The sequence below is a fragment of the Felis catus genome, chromosome X (assembly GCF_018350175.1).
Source record: "Felis catus isolate Fca126 chromosome X, F.catus_Fca126_mat1.0, whole genome shotgun sequence".
Lineage (NCBI taxonomy): Eukaryota > Metazoa > Chordata > Mammalia > Carnivora > Felidae > Felis > Felis catus.
Window position 1 is genome coordinate 85,712,605 of NC_058386.1, and position 17,710 is coordinate 85,730,314.

Genomic DNA, 17,710 nt, shown 5'->3' on the forward strand with positions numbered 1-17,710 from the left:
TTTTTAGATAATTCACAGGTGCCACACAGCAAGGGAGAGTATGAGAGAAATCCCTGACCCCTCCCCTTAGAGGACTACCCTACCAGCTCCTCTCTCCCAATTCCTGTAGTCAACATGAAGACTTATTCTTCTAGAGCCCCACACACAGGCTTTGGGTGCCACCCCAATGACTTGAAGCTGAGAAATTCCCTGTTCTCTCTTAGTGGGGGGTGGAGAGCAGAGGGAAGGTGAGGAAAGTTGTGGCAATGGTAGAGGGGAGAGCCCCACTGAAAGAGGAATGAGGGAAGAGAAAGCCTTTGCTCTAATTACCAGGGCTACAAGGATGGGGGTGGTGAGAAAAGGGTGGGTCTATATCTCATCCAAGCTGGAACTCTAAACACATTTCTCTCCAGAACTATTACAAGGAATGGTGGTTAGGCTTATTTGGATTACCAGTAATATTTCCACCCTTATTATGGTTTAAATGAACTTCTATGGATCAGTCTCTTAAGGTAACCAGTTGGTGTCCCAAACAACTAAGTCACTAATGATTTTTTAATCACATCTCATAAACTGGGGACTCTTTATGTTTATTAGTTTTTAATAATACTCCAGAATTTTGTGAAATAGGATTATTTTGTGCTTATTCTGTAGCAGTGAGGACTGATTAATGAACTTGGAGCATTATATACAGCCCCAATAACTCCTAATCTGGAGTGAACATCAGAATCATCTGCAACATTTGTTAAAAGTTTAGATCTCAGACCCAACCCCAGGCTGAATTAGTAGGTCTGGAGTAGGGCCTGAGAATCTGTATTTTTAGCAAATGTTTCAAGTGACTTTGAACTAGTTGGTCCATGCACAAGTTTTTACAAAGCACTGATTAAGGACACATCATGATAGACTCCAACAAGGTATTTATTAAATAATTTTGTATCTAAGGTCAGGATCTGTTTACATGGTATATTTTCGAGGCCAAAACATCACATGTATGCAATAAGATGGGCTAATTTCTATAACTGCCTCTTAATGTCTATTTGAATAATAAGTATGTTCTTTTGTAAATAGCACAGACTACTATATTAGACAGTCTGTGTCTGCCCTGGCAGGTCTGATCTGATCTCCCTAAATTGGGCCTTGGGTCAGCTGTCAGTATTTGGATATGGGTTTGTTCTTGGCTGTCTGCTGATTGGTCAGAGCTGCCTGATATGGAGCTGGAAAACAAAGAAGATAAGTACCAACAGTCTGTCTAGCCTGATATACAGTTTCTGGTCAAAGTCCTCCCTCTAGTTCTTGAATCTCACCTCATGACTACAGTATGGTGAATCCTGTGATGCCCAGTCTTCTCCTGTGACCTGAACTTGGCAATGAATCCTGTTTGGCTTTTTGTTTCCTTGGATTAGGAATCATAGGAGCCTAGAGTACATCCATTCTATGGTAGGTTAACATGTCTGGCCTTTTTCATTCCCTACCAAGTATGCATTGATCAATCAGCAGACTCCGAAGGAGACTACATGTCCTATGAAGCCTATATACGAATACTGGCAAAAATACAGGCAGCTGATCCAGCGAACCGGTTTAAGAGACCAGATGAGCTCCTTCATCTGCTGAAACTCAAGGCAAGGAATTTAAAGACAGAAAAAAGAGTGAAAAGAGTGCAGGTCATACAAGGTTCTTATAATCATTGGAGATTCGGCCTCTGAAGGAAAACTCAAAATTTAAAACCTCAATATAATTATGTTCTTGTTATAGTAACAGACCTAAGAAAAATTGATAATACATAGGTCTCTAAATGCATTATATAATTTTAGAAATCAACCAGGATTTTATAAACATGTTAAACACGAGCATGGGAACATTTACCTTAGTCAGAGTGTCATTTTTGGCCTTTCGGCCATATTTGGTTTTATATCTACAGGTGTTTCCAACAGTTGGTCATAAGCCAGTGACAGTTGACCTGGCTATTGGTTCTGAAAAAAGACTAAAGATTTTCTTCAGCTCAGCAGATGGATATCACATCATTGATGCAGAATCTGAGGTTATGTCTGATGTGACTCTGCCAAATAACGTAAGATCCCTAGAAATTGTACACCACAATTTGAGTTTTTCTAACAGTCAAAACTCTTAAAGATTTAAAAATATGATTATGAATATCTATACTGGAGCTGAAACCTAAAAGATAAGTATAGAGTACCAGAAAGTAGTAATGGATAAACAGAAATCACTAATGGCTTCTTAGCCACACAGCTGAGTCTGTTTATTCTTCAGATATATTTTGTATTTTGTCTTGCACAGTGTTTTTGTTTGTTTGTTTTTAAATGAATAGAGTTTACACTTAAAAATCTGGACTTCCATTGATAAACCAAAAGGTCTGATAACATCTGGCTCTCATTACTATCTGGCCATTATCAACTGGAAATTATTCCTCTCTGGCCCCTTTTATTTTATTATTATTTTTATTTTTTATGGCTGCCCCCTTTTAGATGGAATATATACATACATTGCCTATCCATCCACCTTTATGTATTTATAATAACTAGCCCTAGAAGATGTATGAGTTTGCAATCTTTGCTTTTAGTCCTTCTGTACCCCATAATACATTTTTAAACAGATTCTTTAAAAACACAGCAGTATTGCAACATTATTATATGTACCCTCCTTCATTATCCAAATCCTAGTGCTTTAACTGTGGCATATAGCAAATTATCATAGTGTTCTCTTATATAGTATCAATTATAGTTAGAATTTCTGATCAAAGAATTCAGCAGTTTAAAAGATAATGTACTTCAACTCTTAACTCTTAAATAATTATAAGTAATGAGACTATGGGGAAATATCTAAAATATGGATAATTGTAAAAATACCATACACATAATTTATAGAGTTCGAACATAATACCCCCCCGCACATGCACCATACAAAATATGATTCTGAGTGTCTCAAATTTGATGGTAGCAGTGATGTTTGCTTTATTGGAAATTATATCTTTTTTAAAAAGGGCTGAAACAACAAATCTCTGCTTCACCCTTTTTTAATTCCCCAGTTTGTTGACAACTAAAATTTTAGCAGTTTAGCATTATATAAAAGTCCAGGAGAAAACTTTTTTGTACTGTTAAGTCACTGTAGTAATATGATATTTTACATAGCCTTCAGAATTGTCTCATACATCTCTGAAAAATTACATAGAGCAATTGTCAGATCACTAGTGGAGACATTTAAAAAAACATGTTGGTCATATTAACAATCTAATTAGCTGATCACTCAGTTGTCACCTATGAGTATATAGAAACCACCCTGTTTATAATGTAGAAAGTATTGAAACAAGCCCAGCCAAAGTCACTTAGATATGAGTTCAGATTAATATTAATGTAAGTATTATAGTACTTGTCAGTTGGAATGTCTTCCATAGCTTCCTGAATCTTTTTTTATGACATGGCAGATAGCCTTCATTTTGAAGCCAGTGCCATATTAAACATTGCAATATTGGTCCAAGTTTATACTTATTTGAAACATCATTCAGGAAGATTGCACTCTGTGTTCTACTTGATTACCAAGCAAGGAGAATTATTTCCTTTTGAAACAATCAGTTCATTATTGTAGAAGCAAGAATGAGAGATCAGTTTTTAAAAAATTATTTTATGACCTAATTATGATACCTTAAGTATATTCAAAAAATAGTATTTTTAGCTAAATGCCCTAGTGTCTTGACCCATTAAAACAGTAAGGACTCTAATAAAATGGAGGGGAGTGTCTTCTGAAACAGAATGCACTAAAAATGCAATTTTTCCAAGAGCTCCAAAGTACAAAACCTGTAATGCTACAAGGGAGCCATGTGTGCTAAAGAATATCTGGTTACTGCAGGAATCTTCTGAGAAGCAAAGGAATTACCTCTGAGGCTTTCTGGGTTTACAGCAGTCCACCTCTATTCTAAACAGATGTTTTTAGACAACTTTCTTCCTTGAAATTTCTTTTTATCTCTTCCTTCATCTCTTTTCTGATTCAATTGCTCATGCAAGTGCCCAGGGAACGCATTAAATTTGCTTTTCGCCTCTGGATCCCCATTTTAGTTTTAAGGATTGTTGTTGCTGAGACATGGCCTCAAGCACTTGGCCTGAGTGCGCTGGGTTTGGCAAGTATAGTTTCTGACCTTATTTTCTTGTAACTTGCTAATTTAGAGAAATAATAAAGGAATGTAATTGTTCATTTCTCAGAGAAATACTACTAATGTGGCAATTTATGTAGTTTAAAATTGATCACATTGTTTTAACATCATAAAATTAACAAATTCTTAGATATTGCTTAATATTTCATATTATGTCACCTGATACATCTCTCATGTCTGAATTGTGTATTGAAGATATTTTATGATTATATAATTTAGATAAGAAATTCTACATTTTTGTGAAGGGAGAATGGCTGTTTTATTTCAAGCAGTGATGAATATTATAAAGTTGCCCCTTGTAAACATTTCAAGCTCAAGCTTTTTTTAAAGCTAAATTTCTATTTCTGATGTAAATTAATTGTGTAGTGACCAGTGATTGTGTATTTGTTAGTTGGTTCACATATTCATCATTAAAGTATTCATTAGTGTGCTGAAATGAATCTGTAGTCCAACTCTGTAACAAGTAACGTTTCTTTTATCATTATACACACTTTGTTAAATTTCAACAATTTTTCCTGTGTTGGAAATATCTCTCTGCTTTTTTTCAAACAAAGTTTTCTAAAGTACACTATTTAAACAGTGATGTCTTTATGACATGGAAAAGGCTCTTTTCAAAGAGAGCATGGTGTTTAATATTAAAATGTTAGATAGCATGCTGTTTAATATTAAAATAGAAGTTTCTTTTCCTCCCTGCACTTCAAACCCCTTTTTGATCTTTATTGCTCAGTCAAGCTGCTTCAATTAAAGTAGTAGTGATAAAATGTTGGACATATAAATCTTTATGAAACATAATTCCAGCCCCTGGAAATCATTATACCACAGAATATCATCATTTTACCTGATTCCTTGGGAATTGGCATGATGCTCACCTTCAATGCTGAAGCCCTTTCTATGGAAGCAAATGAACAACTCTTCAAGAAGATTCTTGAGGTGTGGAAAAACATACCATCTTCAGTAGGTATGTACAAAATTTTTTCTTTTTCATATGATCCTATAGAAACTTCTGTTTTCTGAAATATCACATTTCCTCAAGGCATATAGGGTTAATTTAGGATACTGCATACTTACTAAGTTGTGTTTGTTTGCCATATGCTTAATGAATTCACAAGGCTACTACAAAGAGTCTAATTTCAACTGCTTTAGTTGTTCATGTGCAATAATCATAAAATTAAAATAAGAAAGGAATTCCTTTCCACAATAATCCATAATTTTATTTTAATTCTCTTTGGTTGCAGATTTTATGCAGATGTTGGAAATGCTTCATTCCCTCACACTGATGTTAGGGGGTTACCTTTATCTTAGGAGACTGCCAAATAATCATAAAAGAAGAGCAGAATATCTCTATTTCACATAGTAAATAGTTATCTGTTTAGAGAATGATAATCCTGTGAAGAATCAAATACAAACTAAATATGTGACATGTTGGTTATCACTAAGATTTCATCGTCCTTCATTTATGTAAGAGATAAACATGACTAGCTGGAATGCCTATTAGGTACTATCCAGGTGGCAACATAAAGAAAACTGACTTCATCTTCATCAGGCCAGAACATTGTTTTCTTCTTGACCAATGCAGGACTGCTCATCTGCAAAATATGAATAACTTGAGACTCTTGTGTATGTTTCTGAGGTTTGGTGACTACAAAGGTGATTGTAGATAAGAAACAGAATGCATATGAACAGGAAAGTATTAGGGAGAATAGGAAGATTTGATGGAGGGTAAATGATTCTGAAAGGAAGAGGAGATTAATGAAGCAAATAAAGGGGAAGGGGGAAGGGGAAGTAAAGGGAGGGAGGGAAGGAGGGAGAGAGAGAGAGAGAGTAGGGTAATTTTTCTGTTAAAGAGTTGGAAGCTTCTGAAATCTTTATGAAATGGTTAAGTGTGATTCCCATGTGGCTTTAAGGACCAGTTTGAAAGAACTGCTTTTTAATGGACTTTTTTTCATTATGGGATGATGGCACTTTGCATTGCATTTGCAGAATCCTTTCTTTTTGCACACAGTGTTAAGCATTGTCCTGAAAACCTCTTCCAATTTCTTCAAATAGGTAAGAACTCCCAAAGGGTTTAAAACCATTTTCAGTGACAGAGGTAAATGCTTATAAGTGACAGACCTAGGACAAAAGAAACTGAAAAATGAATCTTGTTCTAACCTTTACAATGGTACATTTGCAATCAATATGTTAATCAGAAATTGAAATAAGGAAATTCAGCTGAAATGGGAAACTGGGCAAACCCCTATATTTATGCCACTGGACAATCATAGGAATCAAAGGGTCTTAAAATGTCATCTCATAAGCTCTTGTCCTTAGGCAGGACAACTTCTGATGTAAAACAAAAAGCTATTTTAAGTTGCAAGAATTTGAAAAATGTATCTCTCCATGTAAAATAAAGTATGGCACTATAAGAATGTGATATTTTGGTTTGTGTATTAAGGGTATTTTGAGAATATACTAAAGACTACAGTATAACACTGATATTAAGGAAATCAATTTCTCCTTCTGTCTAAATCCAACTGCTTTGTTATTTAAAACTAACCTAGATCCAGATTTCCCCAATCTAAAATTTACAATACCTTGAGATATAATAAATATTTTCAATAATAAGATCATTGATTTGTATTTTCAAACAAATAAATAGAGGCTTAGCATTCACAGCAGGTATCACTAAACATACCCACTCCAAATCATTGGATCCCATTTCATAAGCAAGCTAGCTCAGTAGCTAGGTTAAATGGCAAATTAATGTTTTTCAGAATTAAGGTGAAAATTGTATAATTCCATGTGAACTGTGTGCTTGGACTCAGAAAGTACCCTGTGTGTTAAATTTAGAATTGTTTGCTCTGTGTGGTTGTTGACAAAAATAACAATTTTAATAAAGTATTCATATAGGTGAAAAAATTCAAATCTGGATAGACTACATCTATTACTTGTTTCCATCAATCAGGTCATGGATTCCCCTCACTTACTTTGTATCTGGAGTGATTTTAATTCTAGTCTGAAACTAGACTTAAGTCTTCTTCCAAGAGAGCCATTTGTCTGAATAAAAATACAACTATAAAATATAATTGCACAAAAAAGTGCAATTATAATTTAATTACAATTTTGTAGTCAACTTCATACACAAAAATACTTTGAATTATAATGGAAAGGAGGCAAGAGATAATAAATGCTTAGTAGGTTTTAGTTGAGGAATTCTAAATGCCTCACACTGTGCCTATAGAAAGTCACTTTAATCAAGTTTAATCATTTTTTCATGTGTCCTTTTATGCATATTTAATTTTTACATATATAGGCCAGGTAAATTTTGGCTTAAAGGTATTCTAGGACTTTTGACATTGATAAAAATTTTAAGACTATATTATAACAACTCAGAGTTTATTGTGCTTATAATAGAATAAAATGGAGGGGTGCCTAGGAGGCTCAGTCAGTTGAACATCTGACTCTTATTTCAGCTCAGCTCATGATCCCAGAGTTGTGGAATTGAGTACCATGTCAGGCTCAGTGCTAAGCATGGAGCTACTTAAGATTCTTTCTCTCTCTCTCTCTCCCTCTGCCCCTCTCCTCTGAACTTGTACTCTCTCTGTCTAAAAAAAATATTTTAAAAATAAGAAAATGGGAAGTCTAATGAACTGAATTCTGATTTTAGTCATGTTAATATAGGAATGGAGGTGCCTTATTTTGGTGTTCTCTAGACTATTTCAGCTTGACATAAAATTTTGATATTATTTTAAATGCAGGATTGGATTTATTTATGGAAATTTGCTTTCCTATAAAGTACATAAAATCAAAGTAAATATTAAACATTTAACAATAATACTGCTCCCTGTGTCAGAAAATACCTTACAGCACCAGATGACTATATAGCTAGTTACATAATTAGGTTTTTCTGCTTTAAGCAATTTTCATAATTTTTTAATTGAAATTCAGTTAACGTACAATGTTATATTAGTTTCAGGTGTACAACATAGTGATTTTACAATTCTATACATTACTCAATGCTCACCACGATAAGTGTAGTCATTATCTGTCAACATACAATTGTCATAATCTTTACTGTCACCAAGTGACACAGAGTCCAAAAGTTAAAATCTTAATAAAATTTCCTGAATAAGATTGAGCCTAAACAGTATCAAATTAGGTGTAGTTCTGTTTATAATGTGGTGATTCATTGACTTCCATTAGAGTTGCTAAAGTCATTATCTGAGCAAGTCATTTTTTAACAGTTTTAATTTTGATGTTAATCAGGTTTTTATGTATGTCACTTGAGCATAAATACAAACCCTTATGGAATGCTATACCTCAACTAGACTGTAAGATAAAAAAAAAAATGGCTGTCAGTTGATTTGACTTTTTACAAACAGGATAGAATTAACACTTAGCTTTTTCTGTGGTATTAGGGTATATGAATACAAAAGTTAATTGAGATCTAATTACTCAACATTGATCACAATTGTAACAGTAGATAGCTTGCATGAATACCACTGCTGAGCAGCATAATGGGCAGATGACTAACTGCAGAAGGAGGGAAAAAAGAATATTTTTACCTGAACTATAATAATGAGCTTCTTAATAATCAAATGTTGACTGCTTTTCTGCTTTTTAAATTTTTATTGCAGCTTTTGAGTGTACACAGCGAACCACAGGATGGGGCCAAAAGGCCATTGAAGTCCGCTCTTTGCAATCAAGGGTTCTGGAAAGTGAACTGAAGCGCAGGTCAATTAAGAAGCTGAGATTTCTGTGTACCCGAGGTGACAAGGTATTGTTTATATCCCCTAGTTACAGCAAAAATAAAGCACACAATGAAAATTAAACAAGGAAATCCAATGCCTTCTGTCCATAAATATATTTATGACATAATTCCCAAGTTGGCAAACTATTGATGAAAACAGTTTTTCATTTTGCAGTAGTAATATCAATTTGGTAAATGATGATAATTTGATTTGAAATTTTTTTTTTCTAAAAAAGTAAAAATCCTAATTATGTCCTAAGAAAAACTTAACCATTATTTTGTGTGATGCAAAATCCATTATTGCCTTTGATGCACAGTTCTGTTCATATTTGTATTAATGATAATTTGAAACAGAATGCTTGAGTAAATCTGTCTTTTATAGTTTTCAACATAGTTCAATAATAGAAGAAAAAAGTATTTATGTTTCCCAAACACCTAATATGTGGTAGAGTTTGTGCTAAATACTCACAACATTACTTTAATCTTCACAAGTGGGTATTATTTCCATTTTAAAGGTAAGAAAAATAAAGTTAAGATTTGTCAATTTTTGTGTAGTGTGATCATTTTTAACAACCAATTCAGATACTTTAAATGGAAAAAATGCATTGTATAAAATCATTACAGTCTCTACATATTATGAGAAATAATAGCATGAAAAAATAATCCTAATAAAATTATGAAACATCCACCTTTGGAAGACATTGCAGAGGATTCAAATTAATATTAGAACAAACAGGGTAAAGCATTGTGCATCAAAGAAAAATACTGGTTTGCAATATGACGGGACATACATGGGAAGAATCAGTGTTTGAGGTCAGATGGTCTTAGCATGCAGTACCGGCTCGGCCACATAACTAGGTATAAGAACCTGGAAGTTTGATTTATCTTCCTGACCCTTAGTTCCTTCATCTCCCAAATGGAAATATCAAAAACTGCTTTGGTAATAATTTTGACAATTAGTGTTAATGTGCATATAGTAAGCATATCATATACTGCCTGTATATAAAATGTGTTAAGTCAAGGGTAGCTAGTGTTATCATCATCATCATCACCATCATCATCACCATCATCAATATCAAAACTCTTCTAAGTATATTCATTGTGGATGTATAAAGCCTTAGTCCTAACAAGGAGGCCTCCATTTGCTATTTATATTCATGTTCTGTTTTAATTTTCTGTATGGCACAGACCATATTCATAAGACATGTTCCTCTCTAGGCTGATTAATTTAACTCATACTATCAATGTATTGATGTCATGTCCATTCCACTGAAATGGAAAATCCCACAAAATAGAAAGTTTCAGTAGCCATTTAAACACCGTTAACAATGCCAAACAACATCGTTTAATACATTTCCTTGTATTAAAAGAAAAAGTAAAGCCAACTTGAGTAAAAGATTTTTTTTAAAGCAAAAGGGAATCCTTAACCAAAACAAATCAAGAATATCAGCAGATAAATGCCGCAACAAAAACCTAATTTTATTTAACTATACGAAGTACAGTTATATAGAATACGGTGAAAGATTATTTTTAAATATATAATTTAGACTCTGTACCAATTTAAAGTCTTGTTCTTTCAGGAAATCCTGTTCTGAAAAAAATGTATGGCTTAATAATTTTAATTGGTTGATGAAGAACAAATGAAATTATAGTTGTATCTGTAAAATATTTACTGATGGTGTCTCTTTCTCTCTTTCTAAAGCTATTTTTTACCTCTACCCTGCGCAATCGCCACAGCCGGGTTTATTTCATGACCCTTGGAAAACTTGAAGAGCTCCAAAGCATTTATGATGTTTAGAAGGTTCCAGTGATTTATTACAACATTTACAAACATCATAAATATGAAATCTGCATCTTAAAATTTCTGAGATTAAATGAGCATTCAGTTTTATTGTTAGGGAAAAATTAAATCAGATACTTTACTTTTAATGTAGCACAAAATAGTTCTAATGAGAAATGCAGCTTTATATATAAAATTAACTATAGCAAGCTCTGTGTACTCCAATGGTGTACAATGTCTTTTGCACAAACTTTGTAACTTTTGTTACTGTGAACTCAAATATTACTCTTAGTACAGTTTGGACAGTATCTATATTCAGATATTACTACATGGAGTAAAGAAACCTGTAATGAGTTAGATTCCAAGTAGCTTTCAAAATAATTGGCCCTGAGTGAGGTTTTTCAGAAAGAAATAAAAATAGCAACAAACTATATGCAAACTTGCAAAGTCATATAAAGAACCAAAAGTTAGATTATTAAATGAAAATAATAAGAACTATGCTACAAACAAGACTAAGGCTGAACAACCTGCATGCCTAGAGAAAACTACAGTGATAAAGGGGAAAAGGCCACCCATTTCCTTGCTGTTCCTTGGCAGTTAAGCCCCCAGTCAGAGACCAGTTGTGTTTTTTTCATACCATGTTCAGCTGGTTTTCTCCTGATAAGAAGGAAGAAAGTCTTAGATGCTTGATGTTCCTCAGAACCCCTGAAGATGTGCAATAGCCGTTTGTTTGTTTGTTTGTTTGTTTGTTTGTTTAAACCACCAAATAATACACTTGCAAGCCTGAATATAGGACTAAACTCCTATACACATGTACTGTAGAATGAGTTGAGTTTTTTTTTTAATAGTTTAAAATAGGCGTCAAATTCTAACCCCCAAAGACAGATTGGTTGATTTATAAAAATTCTTATCTGGCCAAAAGTGGGACCATCAGACAACATGGAATATTTTCCCAATCCTAGATTGAACTACATAAGAAGTTCCCCTCAGTTATTAAACAAAAAGAACAAAATGCAACAACAAAAAAACTTTGGCTGCTAATACTTTTTTTTTCCCATTTCTATTTCTGTAAAATAAGAAATTAATCTAAAAGTGATAAGTCCAAATGTAGGGACTTAATGTTTAGGTAAAAAAAAAAAAGAAAAAGAAAAAAACATTTTGAAAAAAATGCAACTTTCATCAAATTTAGAGTAGTGAAAATCATGTTAGTCCATCACCCAATATGTTATAGACGCCATAGGTAGGTGGTGTTTGGTCACCTATGGTAACTGCTACCTGGTGAAAACCATAATTTCTGCATATCCATCCTCAATACCATGGTTAGTTCTGGGGCAAGAATAAGCAACAGAACTACCACAAAGTATACCTCAGTATAATTCCTCTAGTTCTGCTTCAAGAGTATGAAGACAGTGCTAATGGGATAATAGTTTTCAAACTACCTGGTTAACCAAAATACAAAATCAGCTGACTATGAGTGATTTCGTGATAGCACATTATTTCTTGGTGCCTTGGTGACAAGAATGATGATTTGGATTTTCCTAACAACTTACATCAAGAGTGTAGTAGCTCAAAATGAGAATTTAGGAGAACCTGAATCCATGAATTACAGAAATAAATGTGATTCACATCTCTGTTACTGTGACACAATAATGTGATCCTAAAACTGGCTTATCCTTGAGTGTTTACAACTCGAATGACTTTTTAAATGCAGTAGTTTAAAGAGGAAACATTTATGTCAAATTATTTCCTTAGAAGCAGTCTTCATTATTATAAATTTGTACACCAAAAAGGCCATGGGGGAACTTTGTGCAAGTACCTCATTGCTGAGCAAATGGAGCTTGCTATGTTTGCATTTCAGAAAATTCTTTCATTTAAGTAGTGTGTAGAATCAAGTCTTTTAAAAATTCATTTTTCTTCATAATATTTACTCAAAGTTAAGATTAGAGAAATAAGTTTCATCTTAAAATCATATTTTTAAGGCAGTAAGACAGTAAACTAGTTTAGGAAATCAACTCCCATTGTGCTCTGTGGCTGTTATTCTAGTAAAACATAGACCATGGTGAACTGAATCTACAGAGATGTACCAAAGTAAACAAACAAGAAAAATTGCAGACGTGTAGCTGAACTTTAAAGGATAAGGTGTTAACAAAGAAAGGAAGCTGGCACACATCACAAAGGGAGATTGAAATGTTGGATAGCCAAATAGAAAGGATTGAAAATATTTAAAGTGGTGTATAAGTAATGAATATCTCAAATTTTGATGTTATTCCATCTGGAATTTGTGTACCCTTTGCCAGCTGAAACAAGAAAGTGAAGGGGCAATTAAATTTCATAGTCCGTGCAGTAATGGAAGAAATTATATCTATACCTCACCTTGTAGATCAGCACTTGGCAGTCCCAGCTCATTACAGAAGCAATGGTGGGGTAATCCTGGCTAGCCAATTCTCCTAGCCCTGTGATTGAAAGCATGAAAGTTCTAGCAGGTTGTGAGTAGCATTGGGACAAAATACAGTTTTATTTTAGTGTACTTTAGTTTTTTTCACCAAAGCTCTTGTCCAAAATAAAAGGCATTGTTGGAAATATTTGAAAACTAAAAAATGATGTATGAAGAGGGCTAACAAGAAAAGCTGTGAGTGATTAGGTCTGTTGAAGTAAGGGAAGAGCTCAGAGGAAATAGTAGGAAAGGATAATCGTTTAGATAGTAAAATAGGCAAAGCAGAAATCACACACGTACATGCATACACATATACATACACACATGCAGACCATTAGAATGCATAATTTTAATATTTTCAGTGCTACCAGTTTCTAGATAAAATAATCACTGTGTTTTCTGCCAGCACTCATTTAATTGAAACAGTATTCATAAAACCAGGAATAATGCCACATGCACTCAATGGGATCTTTTAAATACTCTTCAATTATTTTTTTAAATGTGCCTATTTAAATCAATTTGTATTCAATATGTGCTTTAACTTAAAAAAATATTGAAATAATCTTTGAGACTGCTAATTGTTTCATCAGAAAGTCTGCAATGAACCATGTTCAACCTCTAAAAATAAACATTTTAAAAATTATTGAATTATATCATTATTTGAAATATGCTTGTCTAATGCCTCAGAATTAGGATTCATTCAGGGACTATTCATTTCTTTAAATTATGTAATAAGGCACTGATTGGAAGTTGTCAGAGGTTCTACTTGTTGTTCCATTAGGAATTCTGGGCAAGGAAATTTATAATGATACGGCTAAAATTCTTCTGGGTATACTGGTGGATGGAATTAGAAACCAATTAATTTTCCTCCAAATATGTGGGAATTTACACAGACACACAGTATCACATGGGATGGGTAAAACCCAAGGAAGTTTTAATGTTGACCCCATTCCCATCCCACCCCAGTGTCCTGAAATCCAGTGGAGAAGAGGAGAAACCTTATCCATAGAAAGGAATAAAATATTTATAATTTCTTAGCATTCAAGAAAGGGTTTAGTGCAGGCTGATGGTCAAAAATGGAAGATGGAGTAATTACAGCAGGTTGTCAAGGAAGATGAGTCCTTCAGTTGGGAACAGAAGAGGAATAGCACTTCTATCAAGCAGGTCACAGAACCATCAGAGACCTGGCCCCATTAATATCCTATTGTCTTGGGACATTATGGAGAGAAGTTTATCAAGCTTTCCCATTAGGGCCGGCTGAGTGTGGTTCTAATTTGTCAAGTGTGGCAAGGTGTTCATTAGTTGGGTTACCTAGACATGACAAGCTCATCCAGGCTTTTACAGTCTAAATTCTCAGTGCTTCTATGGTCAAATTGACTCATTCAGCTTGATATTTACAGCCCACAGACTTCAACTATTTTAAGGGGCACAGAGCCATGGAATAAAAATACCATCACAGATTGGAATTGGAATGGGCTGGGTGATGACCCAAGGCTGAAAGAGGGCATTATCCTAGGAACCCTTTACCAAAGCATAGGAACAGGGTAGGTCATGAGTAGAAGTTGTTATTAGTAACGTTATCATTCTTGAAAAAAGCAGTGGGTTTACATACTCCAATACCACACTTCTATTAACTGAATCTTTTCCAACACTATGACTTCCAATATAATAGCACCTTTTTATTTACAGGGCCTTTGGCCCTCAAGGAATTCAAGTTTCTGAAGATAATAAAGTCATTGTGTATAGCCACTGTTTAATTCCAAAAATTAAGTAGAAGGTAGCTAATGAATTAAAGGCCAAACATGTATTAGAAAACATTGTCATGGTGCCTGGGTGGCTCAGTGGGTTAAGCTTCTGACTTCAGCTGAGGTGATGATCTCACAGTTTGTGAGTTCGAGCCTCATGCCAGGCTCTGTGCTGACAGCCCAGAGCCTGGAGTCTGCTTCAGATTCTGTCTCCCTCTCTCACTGCCTCTCCCCCACTCACTCTCTCTCTCTCTCTCTCTCTCTCTCTCTCAAAAAATAAACATTAAAAATAAGAAAACAGTGTCACATGCCATGTCTTATGTTGTTCACAACCATTTCAACTAATTTAAAAAAGTAGTTCCTGAGGGAGTAAAACTTATTCTATATGGATTTATATTTTTAGAAGCTAGCCCACACCATACTGTGTAGATGAATGCAAAATCAGGTTGGGGATTAAGTTTTTCTAATAGCTTTGCCACCCTTTATGTCAAAGTGACTCGTTTGGTGCTTAGCATACAACAAAGATTCATAAAAACATGAATTGAAAAGGAAAAATTGACCTTTTTTGCCTTGATTTTCTTAGTGCTATTTTATTTGCAAAAGTTTAAAATTAAAATTCACAAATCCATTTGTTTCACCAAAGTGCCATCTATATTCAGATGACCAAAGAGTAATGACCTATTTGAGGTAATTTCAAATGATTTTACCCTATAAACCTAAAATGAAACAAAGAATAAGTCAAGATAAAATTAAAATTTGCAGTGTCTCCTCAAGTTTTGTTTATCTTTATTTTTTTGGATTTTTTTGATTTTTTGTTTTTTATTGTAGTATAATTAAGATACACTGTTAAATTAGTTTCAGGTGTACAATATAGTGATTCAACAATTCTATACATTACTCAGTGTTCATCACAGTGTGTATACTCTTAATCCCCTTTTATCTATTTCACCCATACCCCACCTCCTGCATTACCTTTAAAAGCAATACATGAGGTCCATCGAGCCTGGGCTCATCACTGGACAGAATCTGTTGGTATTGGCCAGTCCTCTACTTTTCTGACTGTGGACTAGATTTCCCATAAGTTTCAGTGGTTTGAGTCAGCTTTTCCCACTTTATTTCCTGTGCCAGAGTTTGTGGGAGTGTCTCCTTTGTGGGGGGAGGAGTGCAAAGGTCCCAGTGGACACGGGAGAATGGCAAAATGCACTGGTGTTGGAATGAAGATGATAAGGGTGAAGCCTGGTACCAGATATGTGTTGTGATTTGCCCTAATCCTTGAAATGCTGCTGCTACACGGTCACATGAATTTTTCTGGGTTGGGCTGGTGCCCAGCTACAGTCTCTGGATACCAGCAGCCTCATGGTCTTGCAAACATTCCTTAAGGCTGGATGGAACTTGGCCATTGCTCAGCGAGACCCTCCCCCAGAAGGTCAGAATGGGTCAAAGACAGTCCCTCAGAAGTGAGGGGTTGGGAAACACAGCCACATCTGAGATGAATCTCAGGAGGGAGGTGCTACCTGGCAGCCTAAAGGCTTGGTCATGGATGGTGTAGAAGTGGGGAGTTTGGGAACCAGAGACAAAAGAAGGGTGTTTGAATGCTAGTGGGAGAGAGCACAGAGTTCTGATACTACAGACTAGGTAGCTGGGTGACACCATTTTTACCCCTTCCGCACATGCACATTCACGCCTACATGCACCACAACAATCCACTTCAGTAAGCTAAGCAGTGCCACCTAGTGGAGAACAGAGCCGTTACATTAAGCCCTGCCCAACTAGGCCAACCACACTTTTAAGGAGCACCACAAATCTCCCCTCCTGCTTAGTTTATAGACTGTAAAGTGCTTCATACTTTGAATTCTAGGGGAAACTGGATGTAATTTCAATCATATTTGATTCTGTTTGCTGGCCCATCTATTTATTTTTTTTCTTTCTTTTCTTATTCTTGAAAACAGAAAGAGAAACTATTTTTATTTTCCATTTGTATTAAAAAGATTTTCTTTAATTTTTTCTACTATATTTTTTACTTTTTTGTACATTTTTATATTCTATTTTACTTCCATCATTTCATTTTATTCTATTTTATTGTATTCATTTTTTCAACTTTTTAAATGTTTTCCTTTTTTATCGTTTTTTTTTTTCTTTTCTTTTCTTTCCCTTTTTTCTCTAATCTATCAAGTTTCTTTCAACAACCCGACCAAAAAACACCTAGGATCTAGCATGCTTTTTTAAATTTTTTTGTGTTGTTTTAATTGCTTAATTTTCATTTTTTTTTTTACTTTATTAATTCATTTTCTTCCTTCAAAATGACAAAATGAAGGAATTCACCCCCAAAGAAAGAACAGGAACAAATGACATCCAGGGACTTAATCAACACAGATACAAGCAAGGTGTCTGAACCAGAATTTAGAATCACGATAATAAGAATACTAGCTGGGGTTGAAAATAGATTACAATCCCTTTCTGCTGAGATAAAAGAAGTAAAAACTAGTCAAGATGAAATAGAAATGTTATAACTGAGCTACAATCTTGAATGGTTGCCACCGCAGCAAGGATGGATGAAGCAGAGCAGTGAATCAGCGATATAGAAGACAAACATGGAGAATAATGAAGCAGAATAAAAGAGGGAGACTAAGGCAAAAGAGCTCAATATAAGAATGAGAGAACTCAGTGACTCATTAAAAAGGAATAACATCCGAATCATAGGGGTCCCAGAAGTTGAAGAGAGACGAATAAGGGTAGAAGGTTTATGTGACAAATCATAGCAGAAAACTTTCCTAAACTGGAGAAAGACACAGACATCAAAATCCAGGAAGCACAGAGAACTCCCATTAGATTCAACAAAAAACAACCATCAACAAGGCATATCATAGTCAAATTCACAGAA

General features: G+C 34.6%; 1 protein-coding gene across 3 annotated transcripts in view; it reads left to right on the top strand.

Annotated features, from left to right (window-relative positions):
• The window catches only part of NRK (Nik related kinase), a 138,548-nt gene extending 124,821 nt beyond the window's left edge, over nt 1-13,727 (top strand). The window contains exons 25-29 of one of the 3 annotated variants that reach the window (XM_023249087.2): nt 1,456-1,598; nt 1,898-2,047; nt 4,940-5,099; nt 8,758-8,897; nt 10,573-13,727. In XM_023249087.2, coding sequence (XP_023104855.1) covers nt 1,456-1,598; nt 1,898-2,047; nt 4,940-5,099; nt 8,758-8,897; nt 10,573-10,668 — 689 coding nt within the window. In that variant the 3' untranslated portion in view covers nt 10,669-13,727. The remainder of the gene's footprint in view (nt 1-1,455; nt 1,599-1,897; nt 2,048-4,939; nt 5,100-8,757; nt 8,898-10,572) is intronic. The other 2 variants (XM_019824123.3, XM_019824124.3) reach the window with 2 other exon arrangements.
• Nucleotides 13,728-17,710: the final 3,983 nt, after the last annotated feature.